This window comes from Pseudopodoces humilis, chromosome 3 (assembly GCF_049639895.1).
Source record: "Pseudopodoces humilis isolate 2021_Gansu_Grassland_sample_001 chromosome 3, ASM4963989v1, whole genome shotgun sequence".
NCBI classification, from domain to species: domain Eukaryota; kingdom Metazoa; phylum Chordata; class Aves; order Passeriformes; family Paridae; genus Pseudopodoces; species Pseudopodoces humilis.
The window spans coordinates 92,614,744-92,633,512 of NC_142202.1; the positions used below are offsets into that span (position 1 = coordinate 92,614,744).

The following is an 18,769-nucleotide window of genomic DNA, read 5'->3' on the forward strand; positions in this document are numbered from 1 at the left end:
GAAGACTAAAAGCATCTTAATGTTTTGTTGCTTTATTGTTTAAATATTTATTATATTAAAATTTAAATAACACAACAGCATAAAAACTGGACAGCAAGAGATGAGGGAAAAGCACAATCATGCTGTATTTATAAGATCTGTGAGCAGTTCATCATGCAAATCTTAAACTTTAATTAATTTGCTATGCAAATTTGAACAGACTAGTTTAGCAAATTCTAGTATGCATAAAATGTTTTCTAGCATAGTTATCATGTATTCCAAAATATTCAATTCCAAATGAATTACTTATGTTGGGACAAACTAAATCTTTGAAAAAGAGGAAATTACACTTCCCCCCCCCCCCGAGTGTTGCAGTAATCATCAAACATTTACTTATTTGAAAAAAATGTGCTCTTTACTTAAATATTTTTGTTTGTTAAAAATGCAGTTGAATGTATGCTTTTCAAAATATGTAGTGAGAGAAAAGTAACAGCAAGATATTATTGTAGTTACTTCACAAAAAAACCCAACTTATTTCTTCCATACTAATGTAATAGCAATTAATACTTGCAATAAAAAGTTTTATTTATTTTTGTATTCTCCTAACTAACAGAAGAGGCTGCAGATGGAAAAAAAACCTCCCTTTCAAGGACTGCTTTAGAAGAAAACAAATTGTAGTCAAAATGAAGGTTGCAGCTTCGGTTTAATTAACTTCTTATTTTAATTCTTGACTCTATTTTTAATTTTAAGTGTAGTTAAAAATGAACTCTCTTTCTGTCTCTCTCTCTCTCAAACCCTTTTACAAGATAGGCTTTTTTGTATGACTTTTTTTTTTTATTTTTCCTCTTAAGCTTTATGTGGTGGATATATTCATGGGAAGAGTGGAACTATTCTTTCTCCAGGTTTTCCTGATTTTTACCCAAACTCTTTAAATTGCACTTGGACTATTGAAGTGTCCCATGGCAAAGGTAAGTATCTAATATGTTTTGCCTATATTTAACCTCTGTATGGAAAAAAAATCAGACACACATAGCTAAAAAAGAAAATGTCTTTTATGAGTTAAACCAGCACTTTCTGCCATTCCTTTAAAGAAGTTTAACTTCCAAAATTAATATCTTCAAAGGTAGAATTTCCAATGTGTGTTTATTTTTCAAAGGAAAAATTGTTTTTAACAGTTACCAAAGGCAATGTGATTTAATCACAGAAAAATGGAAAATAGTAGAAGAGATAAAAGATGAGAAAATAATAGCTAATTGTTAAATATCTCTAAATTTATTTCAGTCAAAAATGTCAGGACCATGTTGATGGTTCTCCACTATAATTAAGCATAAAGGAACAGATTTGATCTGTGTATTGGTAACCTTAGATTTCAGATTTAAGCCATTAGAGCAAACACTTATATATATCTTTATGTTACATATACAGTAGAGCAATATTTGAATGCATAGTTGATCTGTCATCTTATCCATTAGGGTAATGTGTAAAATAACCTAAAGAAAAAAGCCCAGAGAGTACTAATAATGTGTTACATACCATTAAAGGAAAACACAATAAAAATGTACTGAAATGTATATGGGAAGTTTCTACTTTTTAAAATCTTCTTAAAGACTGTATTTTTTTGTTTAAAACTCATAAGACATTTTAAATTTAAAATATATGAGAAAGTGTGCTAAGATGAATGTTGTTCCTCACAGCAAATTTATCAATTTTTCTTATTTATTGTATTTGAAAATTCATTGTATTTGAAAACTGAACCGTAAGCCAAAATTTAATTCATTACTGGATTGGAAGTTGGCAAATGAAAAAACAGTCATGATGTCAGGTAAAGGATCAGTCCCAGAAAATATGAATCTGTATTTATGTAAGACTGTACATAGAACCTGTGTATGTTTTGTCCTTGTATTTGGAAACTTCCCTGAAGTTTAGAATTAAAAATCAAAATTGTGTTGGAGGAAATGCAAAAATCAAACACAAATACAAAATTTTCTGAGTGCTGTATAAAAATAGCACTGAATGCCATTGATTCTGCTGTGGGAACTATTGATTTAAAGTGAGCTAAACGAGAATCCATATTGCACATATTATTCAGTTGAGCTCATGTGCTTACTGCAAACTTTATTTTCAGAATTTCAAGTTTTGATTCTTACTTTTTCTCTAAATATTCCTGTGTAACATAAGAATAGCTTTGTGTCACATATTAAAGAATAAAAAAACTTGCTATTAAATGCTTTTCTTTCCTCCCTTTTTAATTCTTTTAAAGGTGTACAGCTGGTTTTTCATACTTTTCACCTTGAGAGCTCTCATGACTATTTGCTCATCACTGAAGACGGGAGCTTCACAGAACCAGTAGCCAGATTAACTGGCTCAGTCTTACCCCCTACAATTAAAGCTGGCCTCTTTGGAAATTTTACTGCACAGCTTCGATTTATATCTGATTTTTCAATTTCTTATGAAGGTTTCAACATAACATTTTCAGGTAATGAATTCCATTCTGCTAAATATCCTGAAAATGTTCCAGATGATATTTCACTTCCAGGTAACAGAAACATTATGAAATACCATAAAGTAAAAAAAAAAGGTTAATCAAAATTGTATAGTCTCTATCAATGAAAACGGGTTAAGGTTTAAAAAGGTGGCCAAGGGAATTGAGAAGAATGTTGGTGATTTGGCTGTTTTAAGTTTTTCCTGTTCTCACAGAAACATTAAAATTGTTATAAAAGAAGTTTGGAGGAAAATTAAGGAGAAAAAATTACAAAGATAGAAGGTACTACTTCAGAAGAAAGGAGCTAACTTATTCCAAAGTATAGAAACTTTAAAAAAACAATGGTATGCTTACTCAGATTCACAAAGGACTCTAATTTGAAGACTGATTTTGAAATAGAAAACATGTATATAAAACACTTATTAGCTACTGATGTATTTCTACAAATTATATATTTAAGATAAATGAAGCATTTGTTACTGCTTCTTACTTACAGTCTTCTAAAACTAGATTGACATCTAATGTACATTTCTCAATAATTTTCTTTGCCTTTACTTCCATTACTAGGAAGTAGAATTACAGATGAGCATATTGTAGCAGGGCATCTCACGACCCAACAAGAGCTCCTCTGTTGTTTGTTAGCTGGTCAGATAACTCAAACAGGATGAATTGTATTGTAGTGAGTTATTTTGGCACCAGAGCCAAAATGGCCAGTGGTCTGGCATCTCCCAACTGCCAATAAACATCTTACTTTTGAAGTTAGGTCTGGAAGGTAAGCTGGATTTCTTACTGACAGACACCTCACTTACAAACTAGAAAAGCCACACCAAACTTTCACAAAGCAGAAATCCTCTATACATGATCCTGGAAATGTGTGGTTTCTCCCATGAGTAGGGATGCTTATTTTACAGTTACTTCTCAGGGGTTTAGTGAAGAAATATGTATACATTATTGTATATTATGTATACTATATACATTTTGGTGGTAAATTACAATAGTATTTTTTTTTTTCCTAGCTTTAATTCTAGATACCTTGAAATAGTGCACTGTTTTATGCTAGGCTGTAATCTACTAGTAGTTCTTTAGTTGTACACTGTGTAGTAATTCTGATTAGGATCTTTGGTCTGTTATCTCTGTTTAATAAATAATTAATTTTTATAAATAATCTGATTTGCCATCATTAGAACTTGTGAACCAGAGTAAGTCCTTAAATTCAAGATGCTGCTGCACTCTGAGGATAAGGCAGGGCCTAAGAAGCTTCCACTTGTCCCATGTGTGCCCCATGACACACATGAATGAATGAAGTGCTAAATGAAGTGCACATGCAGATGCATAATTATGGAAGGAGTACATAAGGAACTCACATCCAACTCTCCTACAATGTTTTTCAAGAACTGGAATCAAATAAGTTTTGTTGAGAATTGGCAATGTTTACAGATGACCGTGCTATTTATAAGTAATATATCTCATTTAGCTTGCTTATTTAAAAAAGGAGAAAACTACCGCACTGATTAGAGCAATAGTGTTGGAGTCGCTCCTACTGCAAAATGCTAAAATGCATTCATTCTGGATACTTTGGACCCACCAAAGTAGAGGTCAGCAGTTTTACAGATTTGAAATGTAAATACAAATATTAGTTATTGCTCTGAAAATTTGTTTATCACTAAGTCAAAGGAGTAGAGCACTAGCCAAGTCGTAGAAAAAACACACAAAATATTGTGGATGCAGGGGGGAAAATTGTGCAGTAACGAAAGATATGGATCACAGAAAATTTAGAATACTGATGAAGGTTTATGTCCTATCTACTACTACTACTGCGTACAGAGCCAGAATATGCCATCATTTATATTAAATATGTGATTCTGTTTTGTACTTTCACACAATCAGAATACATTTGTTCTTAGTAAGAAGTTTTTAGTGAGAACACCTGTTTTGAGTTTCATCAAATGTAGAAATTTTTCATAAAAATTGTCATGTGCCTAAAGGTATGCTACAGGGTATCTCCATGTCTAGCTTAGCCTCTGCAGTACTGAGAAGAGGTAGTAGATCATGTTTTCTAAATTTACAACATTTGCCAGCAGGAACTGATGCAATTTATAGGTTGCCTCTGATATTCAGAACTTTCCTACAAAGCAGTTATTAAAGAGAAGGATTTATTTATTTTATTCCATATATCAGCTGTTTAAAGACTCACTCAGAAACTTTGGTTTAGTTTCTTCCCTAACTAAATGGAGTCTCTTCCTCTAAGTAAGTAGATTTGACCCTACTTGCTGCTGACCTCCAAGGTTAATGTTCTGGAAAATATTTTTCCTGACCTATTTCCTTTACCAGAAGGAATTTCTTGGGTCTTTTGGATCATATTCTGAAGAATATAAGATCAAACCTTTTCCATTAGATGTTAAATTGTTCTCCTTCAACATCTTTTCTCAAAGTAGTTGGTAGTGGATATCTAAGGGAAAAGAATGATGAGAAAATGGGATAAACAAAAAATGATACTTCCACAGCATATTCTTTGGAGGTGTGGAAATGGGTGGCTCATATATTTTCTGAGTTTGATTTGCTTCCTATGTAACAGCCCTGATTTTTTTCCCATTAGTCTATTCTGACACCTCCTGAATTGTTCCAGATGTGTAGTTATAAAAGCACACTTTTTGAAAATGTGTTCATATGTCTTTCATTCACCTAACCTTTTGTTTGATTTTTAATTAGATTTTCTTCATTACATAATGATTTCTTTCAACTGTAAGTCTCACTTCTAAAGCTGTTTGGGAGTTCAGATGAAAAGAAACTAGAATTATATACAAAGGAAGTAATTAAACAAAATTATAGTAAACCACTTACAGTACAAGCTGATTACAGCTCTTGAAATTAAGAAAATAGATGTAGTGTGGGTAGGACACATTAGATATATAATTACTGTATATATAGGCATAATAGAGTTATAGAAACAGTATTGGGTTTTAGTAGAGAACACAGCTCTGAAATACATGTTTTCCAGCTGTTCCATTCTCATACAATGAAAGCAATTTGGTAAGTTTGCTTTTTTCTGTGTGGACAAGTTATCCAGATAATAATATATTATGTTTTATTGTCTGCAGAATATGATTTGGACCCGTGTGATGATCCTGGTGTTCCTGCCTTTAGTAGACGAATTGGTTTTCATTTTGGTGTTGGAGATTCCTTGATCTTTTCTTGTTTCCCTGGATATCGCCTGGAAGGTGCTAACAAACTCACCTGCCTGGGAGGTGGCCGGCGTGTATGGAGTGCACCTCTGCCAAGGTGTGTGGGTAGGTGGTCACATGCTTTCATTTCATTCATCAAATCGTTAATAGCACATGGCATGTGTCAGAATGCTGGGCAGGGAGCAAAGTGCTTGGGTTGAAAGTTGATCCCCAAGCTGTAAAAACTTTTAAGTCAGTGTGAGATATAAGTAATGCATGTCTCTTTTATTTAGGGAACAAAAAATAAAGAGGAATTATTAGAATTATGCCAGTAAATAAGTTCAAAATGTCATGTGGGATAAAATGTAAAAGTAATTATTAACCTTTATGTTTGGGACAGTTAAGTTATAAATGTCATACTTTGTCTTTTGAAGTAGAGAAACAATGTTTAGAGCTTTTAGGTGAAAATACCCTACTTTAGAGCCCTGCAGATGGTTTGAAGGGTCTTTTCTCCATATTTTGTTGTTATTCTTTTAGTTCTAAACTTTTGGGATTTTTACAGCTTATAAACTGCATCACAGTGCTTTTAAACTTTATTTTTTTTAAAATTAGTGTGTTATTGTTAAACACCAGTAACTATGAATTCAAATTGAGTGAACAGGTCTTTTCTTGGAAAAGCTCTGGGACTGTATATTATGAAATTTGTGCAGTTGTCGTATTTGTGAGATGGTTTTATCTCCACCATGTCAAATGAATCTCATCAGCTGCTATTGACATAATGCTTCTAAAAAGTCAAATACTTCCATATGCCTGTAAATGGATTTCCTTAAGAGGGTTCTTGTTTTAAATAAGATTTTATTTCATGAAGGAAGAAACTTAGCTTCAGCTTCTTTCTTTCATTTATTTTAAAAAGATGGATCTCTATATCTGAAAAAGTCACCTAGATTGTATATGCATGTAAAATACATAGAAAAACATAAAGTATCTCAATTTTTTTTTTTTTTAAATGGGGTTATTTATCCCATGATGAATGGATGCTACAGATGAAACCAAAATAGTATAGAGTTTGCCATTTATTTGGAAATTCTAGATTTAAGTCTTAATCTATCTGCAGCCCTGGTATATTTGCTTGGTTTGGGTTATTTGTTTTTTCATTTGTTTGTTTGTCTGTTTGTTTTGCTTGGGGTTTCTTTCTTTCTAGGGGGCTTCTCTGTGTTCCACTCAAGCACGTTCAATTTATTTTAGATATGAAAAAATTATAGTCATCCATAGAAATATTGTTATCTTGTGCTGAAGAAAAGAGACATTCTATATGACGCAGGTTTTGAAATTTTTTTTAACTTTTAGAAAGCCTTTCCTACAGTATCTATAGTAATAAGAGATTCATACCTGATATCTTGAGAATGCTTGCTTAGTTATCCTCATATTGTGAATTACACACTGAAAAGTTGCAATGATTATCAAAGTACCAATAATTGGCTTAAGTATCAGCCATTGAATTGGCTGGGAATTTATAGGACTAACCACTTACTGTGCCAGACACAGATATGCCTGTGTGTTCTCCAAAGCATAATTTAGTGATACACATCTTATGCATATATGTCTGACATTCATATTGAAATGGAGTCTATTTACAGAGAGGCCAACATTTCCTTTTTGTTCTTATGTTTAATTCTGAGAGTATTTGTTGACTGGCCCTGAGACACTTATGTCACTAAATGTCCACGTATGAGATCCTACTTTTTAACTGATTAGTAGAACTTTTTATAAAATATGCAACGACAACTGACACTTCTCTAAAGTAAAATAATGGATCAAAACATCTACAGGCTGCAGTAATAATCAATGGTATGGCTTGCATACAGCAAGAATCATGGCTTTTAAGGCCAAATATGGGAAAATAACTTTTTGAGCTGCTTAAAGCTAATAAGAATGGAACAATTTACTGCCAATGATTGGGCATTATATATTATTATTATTATATTAGCTTGTCGTGAGTTTACCTAGCAAGAGTGCTTCTCGCTGTTCCCAATAGAGCAACTCCCCCTCTGCACCAGGGCTGCTCTCATGCAGATCAGAGGTTTCACCACCACACATCCAAAACCCCTCCTCCCCCCCTTCATTTGGGGGGGTGCAAACCTGGCCTCAGTAAAGCACCCTGCTACCTTTTGCAAATGAATGATTGTTTGAGTTATTAACCCTTAACATTACAGTCTCTCATAAGAGGGAAGAAACATCTGGATTTGTTCTTCAACTCTCCTTTATGTGATTGCTTCAAAAACTATATTATTTGATTCACAAGCTGCTTTGTCTGCTTGTCTGCACTTTCCCTGCTCACTACCTCTTTAAGAAACTGTGTAATTTTACCTATGTATGACATAAAATGAAAACATTTTTGGTGTACTACACAGTGTACTATATTCATCTCAAACTAGCCTTTCATGGTAAGGATTCAGCAGAGTTCAAACACAACATATCAAAGAATATTACTTATTGTTATCACATAGTTTTGAGTGCTGGGTCTTCTTCGTTTGGTTTGGGTTTTAACCTATGTTATTTCTTGTCCCCTAGAAGACACTTCAACTGTATGGAATTCCTAAATCAAGTTGTAAAAAACTTAAATGAAAAAGCTGAAAAGAAAGCCCTCCTATATATTTTTATTTCATATTTAAGTCGTGTTGCTCCTTTATTAAATTGTATATGGCACTTGACTTTTAATAGTGCATTAATTACTATTGGAGTGTATTAATTAGCATTGGAGTAAAACCTTCACTGAGGTATTGCTCACTGGTATTCACATTAATATCATATTAATTTATCATATTCAGTTGTTCTATTAAATACTACTTGAATAATTGGTAGGATGCTACAATAAAGTGCTGACACCATTTAATAAGCTGTTTCTTTTTAATAGTTTAGTTAGTATTCATTGCAAAATCATCAATTGTAATTAATATACTCTGTCATATTGTAGCATTGAGTTAATTTCCAGTGAGATTGAAACAAGTGGGAACCCTGTTAGCACAAATAGCATGGGAGATTTCTGTGAGACCCTTGAGATCTGACATTCATTGTTTTCTGTAAAATCTCTGTAGCATAAAATCTGGATTTGAGTTCACCTGTAAGAAGTCAAACTAAGTCTGAAAACTTCTGTTCATTTCTAGCTAAAGCTTAGGCAGAGAGCTCTCATTTAAGAGCTGTTTATGAACAAGAAGTCTTATATGACATCAGTAGATGAGTCTCTGAATCTTCAGGCAAAAATAAGGATGTTCATGAATTCAGGATCCACTCTATTTCAGAACTCTTTATTTAAATGCTATCGCATTTAGACTGTTAGGTCTATAGGCTTTTTTCCATTTTTATACAATGTATTTAATAGGTATTTGATGTTTTTACTCATTTCTGTTTCTTTATCTTAAAACATTGCATTATTATAAATACAATTAAAAGGTTGTGTTATTTAATCCCTTGTTTTACTTTCAGTTTTTCACTGAATATTTAAAATTTGCTTAAGTTAGTCTTGGAGTCTTACTGTGTCTGAATCTTTAAAATATGCTGTCATATAATAATTACAGGTTTCTATCTGAAATAATTACAGGTCTCTATCTGAAAACTGAAACTTTAATATTCTGGAATCACTGCAGATTTCAGATGGTACACCATGGGCAATCTGATTTTATTTTCAGAATGAGGAGTGACTTGTATGAGACCTCAATTACCTTTATCTGTGGCCTGGTGTGAAATATTAGTCACCTATAGTTAGAAGGAATAAAGATTGCCTCAAGTCACCCTTTTGCCTTCTTCTATGGTTTAAGGTTATGTCTGCTATGTCTTGTTCCCTGCTAAGACAAATAATGTAGGGATGTTATGTCCAAAGCTTGTTATCAGATGATACTAGAAAGACTAGACGAAAATCTCGACAGAATTTAAATACAAAAAAATGCCCATACCTTGTTTTGCGCCAATAATCCCCTGAGGCCAATTAACTTCATAGGATTTATTTTGAGAATGAGAGTAGTGCCTTTTTTCAGTGGCATATGGATTGAGAACTAATTAAGGAAACCACAGAAAAGGATTTGTCTGCTGCTTAGGCCTTCCTTTCCAGCTCCATTATTCTGTGCATTTGAATGGTACAAAAAATACAGAATAAGAGGTTTGTATTTAGCAAAGCACTTCAGTAGGGTTTTCACTGAGGCTTTCTAACCTCACCACCATCACACTGGTGTTGCTTAAAGAATATTAAAAGAGTCTGACATGGACATGATTTAGTAGTGCAGTCCACAGCCCCTGACCTAACTTTACTTGAAATCTATCTTAGAAAAGCAAACAAAGAGAAGAAAACCAGGGAATACCACTCCTCAGGCACCAACTGGTAAGAGGAAGGAAAGAATCCTCAGACAAAAAATTCTCTCCAGTAAAGGTAGTGGTGACAATAATAATGATAATAGTAATGAGAAAAAAGCCAATATTTTCTTGCTTTCTCCCTGCTACAGTTATATTTTCCATGCAGACCTTCTCAAGATCCTCACTGGTAGCTTATGATACTCTTTACATCAAATGGATCATGTGCGGGTGCTGCAGATCAAATAGTATTTAATGTGATATATTTGTGCATATATTTTATTGTGTAATATTTATTGTGCATTAAAATAACTATTAACTGTTCATTTTCTACAAGGTTCTATTCAAGTATGAAGTTACAGCCTAAATAGTACACGATCTGGAGTGATGTGGTCTTTGTGTAGAGTTACAGGCTAAAATTACAAGGCAAAAGAATGAGAAATGGGATGAGAACAGTGTGATTTAAAAATCAATGGCAATCACTTTTTAGGAGAAACCCAGCATAAAATTGTTTCTGATTTCAGTTTTGCCACAACAGCACTTGTGAAACCCTAGTGCAGCCACCTGGCAGTGTGTAGATGAAAAGTTACAGGTGCACCCTCACATGGAGGGCAGGCTGCAGAATTGGAGCTGAGTGACTGCTGACAGTACAGACTCAGACACTGTGCAGCGAGTTGCTGTCGAAACTCCACATGCACCTGTTTGGTGCAGCATTCCAGTGTTCAGGAAGCTTCAGCTCCTAGCACTGTATTAAGAGTTTGTACATGAATCCATGCTTGAGTCCAGTCATGTATTGTGTCTACCCTGCAGATGTCATATGCTCAGCTTTAGACACCCCTCACTGACGGGGAGAACCCTCGTTTTTTGCCATCATATGAAGGCAGAGCATACGATGCTCTATCCGTTATCCCCTTTGCTCTTTTATTAATGTTGCATAACCATCCAGTAGGATAACAATATCATCCAACAGAAACATAAAGAATGTCTGAGCTTAGCTTCTTCTCATACCTTATGAACTGCACAATTTTGTAAATACAACAAAGGTATTCTATGCTCAGTAGAGTGCTTTGTGTCAGAGAAGCCTTTAAACTGACAACATACGACTTTTATTTGATCTCTGCTTCGGAGATCTGCTTAAAATCCTGTCAAACCTTTTAGCAAGATGTATGGCAGAAAAAATAATAAAGTAAAACTTTTCCATTAAACAAACTTAATGTTACATTTTACTTGATCTGTATTTCAAAGCACTTCAAAAATCCCTGATTTTTGTTTGTTTTATAGTTTGTGCTCATATTCAGGAAGTGTTTGATGATCAAAAGATCTGCCCTCTGCAGTTTCCTTTTATCCAATTTCAAGTGAGACAATGAAAGAAAGAAAAAAGTTAATTATTTAGATAGAATTTAAGTGACTTTATTAAGCAAAAGAACAAAGAATGGGGTCAAGTATCTGTACAAGACAGATTACTCTCTCTGAAAAGGAATAAAAGAAAAGTTTGATAAAGCAGCATTTTTCAGTCTGCTTCAGTTCTTACCAAGGTTATAACAGACAACTTGGAAACTATAGTGAAATTAAAGCATGTAGTCCCTTCTCCAGAATATTTTACATGTGGAAACAGGTGACATACAGTCAATATGAGTATACCCTCTGAATTCTAAGGTGGATACTTTTGATTTTTTAATAAAAAATAAAACTAACTTTAAAAAGCACTCAAGATTCAAAATTTATAATAGATAATTAAATTAATCTGCTTTTGTCTGCTTTCCAACTTTTGAAACAGAGACCATATCATATAGATTTTTTTCTTTATAAAGCAGATGTGCTCAAGGATTTTGGCAGGCTTCCACAGTTTGGTAGATTTGGAAAGTGAAGAATCTAGATTGAATCCATGTAAGCAACTGATATTTACAAAGCAAATTTTGTTCAATATGTGCTTGTTTAAGCTATGTAGCAAGTGATTTAGATGTGTTTTAATATGAAAACAGCCTCTTCACTTTACAGATCTTGTCAGAACAGAGTAGGTGCTATTTCATGTTATTTTTCCAAGAGTATTCCTCCCTCCCTCCCTCCCTCCCTCCCAAAGTATTTTAATCTACAGGGTTGTTTTAGGTCTTACTGAGCATATTGATATTAAAAAATCTAAAACTTTGAATCACTGTATTTTGCATCTTTAAAAGTGAAATAGATTGATACAGAAACAAATGTAAGAGAGACATGCAACATAGAGAAGGGATGTCTGTTACCTCATAATATGTATTTCAGAGCCTTGACTTGATATCCTAAGATTAGCAGAATATAGCTACAAACCTGAGCTATGACAGGTTTTGTATAAAATGAGGATGGGAAGTTACAACAAAGAGCTTAATTTCCATTGGAAGCCTCTTTCTGGGGTCTGTGTTAGAAATTTGCTGCCTGACACAGGATGAGGCAGGAAAGTTGACTGGCCAGATGACATGAGCAAGCCTTCATCATGATAATGAAGGGAATGATGAAGGGGCCTGACGAAACTGCATAACTGTCAGATATTTTCAAGGGATTTGAAAATGGGTAACATGCTGTCATGGGGTGACTTTACCTTTAAGATAGCTTTGGGAGCTAAGGAAGTTGAAGCTTCTGGGGGCTGATGGGAGTCTTTTCTCCTGACCAATTATCGGTCATTTCTGAGGTGGTTTTAACCATTGAGAAGTGAGATCAACTTGTGAACACCACCTTAAGATGTAAAGCCAGAGTTCTCTTGTTCTTTTTGGTTTCTGGCTTCTGAAAAGGTAACAAGGCTCTGTCTTGGCCTCCTCCCCCGCTCCAGGCTGGACAAGGCCGCAGAGGGTGGCGGGGGAGAAACAGAGCCGGCCGGCCTGGCTTGGTTTGCAGTTTCTGCTGCTGAACTGAAACCTGACACCATGAACATCTGCAGCTTTCCAAGACTTTAACTCTTTTACTGCCTTGATGAGACTTTATTAAAGATTACTCCTTTTTCCCAGAGGGACAGAGAGAGAAAAACAATCAACATGAAGAAGACATCATAAAAACCATCAAAGACAGTGAAGAAAAGAGTTAAGTTTTAGATGGGGAAAAGAGAATAAGGAGATGCTTCATAAGCTGAAATATTTTTCTGTTAAAGCTATGGAGATGGACAATAGTGTTCTGAAAAAACTTTAATTCATGACAGAGTATATTGGGAGGAATGGAGTGTTCAAAGTGTAGATTTTGAGCAAAAAGTGGAGTAATTGTGATACAGTGAGGTGCTGGAACAGAGGGGAAGAAGTAATAGTTGAAGATTTGGGGGTGCTTGAGGCAAAGAGAAAACTTCTGTTTCCAGGGAGGCTCACAGAGGCAGATGAAGAAAACTTTTGTCTTTGAATAACTCATCCTTAAAAACGACATCCCTAGACTCATTTGACCCATAACACACCTCAGTGTGATGTGAAATGGTAGGAGTGGACTGATGACAGATTTTTTCCGGGCAGCTGGCATCAGAGAAACAGAAAGCTATAACAGAAATAGTTTTCTTGTGAATAAGTCCATTAGCAGAAGAAGACTTCTGTTTCTCTACAAAGACTGATGAAAAGACTCTAGCAGGAATTGGGACTGTTTTAAACACCAAAGTTCCAAAGTTTTTTTGTCTCTATGTTGTCATGTGAACAAGGGAATGGTTGGGTAGTGGGAGAAAAAGGGGCTTTCTGGAAGTTTTATTCTGGTTTTGTTATTCTTGTAGTTTGTTAATAAACTTTCTATATTCCATTTAAGTTTTAAGCCTGTTTTGCTCTTGTTCTAATCCATATCTCACAGCAAGAAATAAGTAAGTTTTCTAGTAATTTTTTAGTTACTGCTTTAAAACCATGACATTTATTTGGTGCATTGGCCGGGAAACAAAATTAGCAAATCTAAACCACAACACATGCACTGAAAACAGAATACGGTTTTATAGCATGGATTGGAGTTATATGAATGCCCAATTGAGTTCAGAGAACTTTGCTATGTAATTCAAGTTTAGTAAATAATTGCTCATGTTAGAGTACATCTGCTTCTTGCAGAAAGAGTATACTTTAGAAGGGTAGTAGTATTTTAACTTTAATTTATAGCTCGTTATCCCCAATCTTAGATGTCAGTACTTTTATTCACAGATTGAAATTACCATGGCTTTGAACCTTGGAACATAGACTTATTGGAGCAAGAAATGTGTCCAGTTGTAGATTTTGGAAAGCTCACTGTACACTTTCTTTATATATAAAGAAATATATTTATATATAATTCTTTATTAAAAAAAATATATATATTTATATATATTTCTTTATATATAGTGGTTTACATTCACTCACTGAAACAACATAGAATATTGCATGAACATTAATTAAGAAAAATCCTTTGCTTCCATACCTTTTTCTCTTCAACATTGTACTTGTGTATTTCTGGTTCCTTAAAGGAGGTAGATAATAAGATACTGATGTAGCCTAAGGGACATTGTTTTTTTTTCATGCACCTTTACCTAGGCACTTGTTTGCAGAGGGCTTGTACAGAGTACTGGTGTTGTAAATGTTATACATTAATGCGGCATTAATGTTGGCATTGCTCTGAATTAATTTTATAAACTTAATCAGTTTCACCTTCTTCCTAAAATGCAAGACAAAAATAGCTACATGTGGACATGTATGCACCAAGAGGTACTGGGAGACATGTATTACATATGGCTATATACAATAGGTATCATATACTTGACATGCTTTACCAAAGCAGTATTGAAATAAAAATCTAGTTTCTCAGTGTACTACAGCTCTTTGAAACATTTAGGCAATGTAAGGTGACTTTAAATATGATAGAAATACCTTATGCATTCTACATTCCCCAACAACAAAAGAGTTCATCTGTCTGAAGTTTGGTGGCAGGGGTTCTTATTCCCCAACACCCTTCTACCTGTTAAATATAACAGGTATATATATATGTAGCTCAAAACTGAAACTAAGGAAGGGGAGAATAAAAAGTTCTACTTTAAAACAGCAAATGAACTCTGACAGAACATGGTAGATAAAGATCCTGAAGCAGTTTATTTGTGATTTTCTTTTTCATTTTGACTAAGGAGATCCCAAAGGCAGAGTAGAAATAAGGCTCCATGTAAGATTGTAACTGTCTCATTCCCCCTTCCTTTCTTCTGCTTTTCATCCCTACTTCCCTCCTTGCACCTTCCCTTCATCCATCCATTCCTGCTTCCGTCTCCTTCTCCTTCTTACTCCCTTTCTTTCTTCAGATTTATTGTAGGGAGGAAGTAAAAAACCACTCATTTTATACTTTTCAAAAGCAAGATGCACATAAATTTGATATCTGTGAAGACCTCAGAAATGTAAATACAGGATATTTAGACTGCTTATTTGTAAATATAAATCATACATTTCTTCTTGAGTATGTTTAAATAATTATTTTCTGAGATATTTGCTGGTCTATGCAAATTTTCAAAATTATCCTTTACACATATACTTGTTAAACTATATTGAGTTTTACCTAAAAATGTATTCCCCACCCCCTCCCTCTCCCACTTCTTCAAATGAATGTTTTAACATCCTAAGAACTCTAAAAATCTATTAAACATTTTTAGAAGAAATACAGATTTTTATCTGTATCACTTCTCTGACAGGGCATATCTGTTGCTTTACAATTATACATTAATTTATTTTATCTGTTATGTTTTTCCAAAACTCTGAATGAGGTCTAATGATGTTTAGGTCAAAAAACACATTATATTTTATCCCTGGATTGAAAAATGAGAAATCAATATCAATCTCATGCACCTAAAAAGAAGCCGAAGATTAATAGTTGGTTTGTTAATGTTACTGTGGGATTTTATAAGGTGATTTTAGGGTGTTTTTAGGTGTTTTTAATGTATGTTTGAACAGTACACAAATATTTGCTGTCTGTTTGGGTGTTTTCATCTATGTGATGGAATTTATGTTTTAATAATTTTATTAGTCTTTATTCAGAATTCAAACTGAGCCCATGATCTGGAACATACCACTTCTCCTACTCTTTATTGTTTTATTTGCTGGGGAACTACAACAAGAAATGCCTAATGAAAGAGTCAATAGGTGCTTACTACAGATGGCTATGAAAAAGACTCACCTACTCTTTACCTGATATCAGTAAATGTTTTGTTTTGTTTTGTTTTGTTTTTGGTCTTATTCCAGAGAGAGAAAAACATGTTTGAATGCTCTTGATTTAGTACCAGATTGTTGTTTTGGTTTGTTTGTTTTTTTGTTTATTGGGTTTTTTGACATCTTATTGTCTGCTTTTATAAATACTTATTTGTAAAGCTCAATACAGAGGTAAAATCAATATTATGTTTATCTGAAATGTTACCACAATAACTGTGTTCCAATAAGGCATTCAATTTTTATGGTATCCAGGCTAACCTGCACTATAGGTTAGTCTGATGGGAGGACCAGGGGATATATTTGAGTTAAAAGCACATAAGTGCGCATAATAAACAGACCCAGTTAAATGCAGGAGATGACAACTTTGATAGGGTTTCTAGGAGTTGATCCTAGAGATGAGACCTAATAGAAATATAATTTTCCTAGACAGCCTGTTAGAGATTTCATAGAGTCTAAGTATTACTGCTAATAACTCATATTTTCTTGAATTGGATAATTCACTTCTTTTGTTTTAATGTGTCTATTTTCTTTAGCTGAATGTGGAGCAACTGTCTCTGGAAATGAAGGAACATTGTTGTCTCCAAATTTTCCATCTAATTATGACAACAACCATGAATGTATCTATAAAATTGAAACTGAAGCTGGAAAAGGGATCCATCTTAGAGCCAGGAGCTTTCAGCTGCATGAGGGAGATCTTGTTAAGGTAACAAGAAAAATTATTTAATTTTCTGTGCTAAATATTCACACTGCATGAATAAATCTGTTTCCAGTGCCAATTATCTTTATTTGCATTTCACTTTCTGACACAAAATTAATGAATTCTAGGTGGATAGCATCACTGCTTTTATACTGGATTCAATGATTTATACTAGATTCAAAGAAACTGTAGGAGACATTGTGAGTCCAGTTGAATTTCTAGAAGTATTAGTGGTTTAAATCTTAAAAGGAAACCTAAAATTGGAACTTGGACTTTGAGTACCTAGTATTTTTTTTTTTTCTCTTTGCACAATATTTATAAGGGTAACAAAGGGATTTTTGGTATTTCCCTTAAACAGAAACTAACATTTCAATATTTACTAAATCTGTATTTATAGAAGATGTCTTTTCATTCTTTCACACTGCAGGTAACCTTCGAAACATGGCCTATATATAGATTTTGAGCATGTACTTTTTTACAGCATGGTAATAAGCTGCCTTTTCCTAATAGTAGCTGATGCATTCTTGTATGTACTGAAAATCCTGATATTCATCTGAAGTGTGGACCATACATTAAATTAGTCTTTCAAATTTATGTCTCCAGATTTTCAGTTAATTAATACTTAAAATCACAAAGTATTCAGAATTCAGTTAGCAACTTCCTTTTTGGATATCTCCCAGCAGCCCATTTAACATGTTAGAAATTGCTGTCTACATTTCAAACTTGATTTTTTTAATTTGCACTGAGTGCTTCTCACAAGGAGTTTAAAGATATAATTGTTATGGATCAAATATTGGTGGCTATATTTTTTATCCATTTCATCATCTTAAGAGCTTCCTTATGTAATTAAGTGTGACAATTCAATTCCTGAAAAAAAAGGCATTTAGAGATAGGATGAAGGTGGGGAGAAAAAAAAGTCTTCATTTTAATATAGACATTTATATCTTTGTTATTATATCTGTTCTTTTCAACAAGTACAGTCTGCATTTGACTATGAAATAAGCAAAGCTTATAGTTTAGTTTGTAGATTAGAAAGTTACAATCAAAACCCCAGCATTTTCTCTGTCTTTACCAACAAAAACATTGATAATAAATACTACCGTGTATAAAACACTGCAAGACCTTGGTTTTGCTTTTAGACCAAAGGGAATTGAGTTGGTGGACAAAATATGTGGCCTGTACTGTCCTTTGCTCCCATTATCCATGATCTGACTGTGCAGATCCCCAGAAGTATTTTTGCTCTGAAGAGATGCAGCAAAGAAAGAAATGAATTGCCCACTGAGTTGCTTGAATATGGTACATAAGTCTCCCAGAAGCTTTGCAGATATCTAGTTTATAAATAATTTAATAAAATACTTAAAACTCTGCAACAAAAAAATCCCTTAGAAAGCCCTAAAGAAACATTCAAGAAACTCAGTTACCCTTCATAACATCTCATGAGTAATGTCCAGCATTCTTAGTGACATTCCCTAGAGATACAAGAAAGATTTGCCTGAGACAAAGCTGTTCTGAGCAATCTGTTAGATACTTTCTTCTTTTATAGATTTTTTAACACGATACTTCAGAGGATCCAAGGGAAGCAAAGGCAAAATTGTGTTGATGTCTGAACTGCAAGGACAGTTCTCTGGTTTTGAGTCAGTTGTACAGCACAACTTCCATTTATACAATTAAGCTCTTGTCTACCCATTAAGGTCTCTGATACCTGCATTTATGAAAATAAAGTCTATTTCCTCTCTATCCCCTGCCAGTATGTCCTTTTACATATTTCCAATCAGCACTTTGGCAGGGCTATGGACTTTGAAGCTTGCTTTTTTTCCTATATGCACCCAAAATATGAGCAAAATGTGTTATAAACCCCAGCCTTCTATCTTGTGCTGCACAGAAGAAGCTGTGAGACTGCCTTGCTAGCAGCTCTCAAGGGATGCACTAAGCTTAAGAATATTTATAAACCTTGTGCTGAAATGAAGGAGCTCCC

At 34.0% G+C, this 18,769-nt stretch overlaps 1 protein-coding gene across 1 annotated transcript in view; it reads left to right on the forward strand.

The window, feature by feature from the left end:
• The window catches only part of CSMD1 (CUB and Sushi multiple domains 1), a 1,065,588-nt gene that overhangs the window by 841,416 nt on the left and 205,403 nt on the right, over positions 1–18,769 (forward strand). Inside the window, exons 19-22 of the mRNA XM_014251392.2 lie at positions 831–947; positions 2,240–2,455; positions 5,560–5,748; positions 16,631–16,800. Of these exons, the coding sequence (XP_014106867.1) occupies positions 831–947; positions 2,240–2,455; positions 5,560–5,748; positions 16,631–16,800 (692 nt within the window). The remainder of the gene's footprint in view (positions 1–830; positions 948–2,239; positions 2,456–5,559; positions 5,749–16,630; positions 16,801–18,769) is intronic.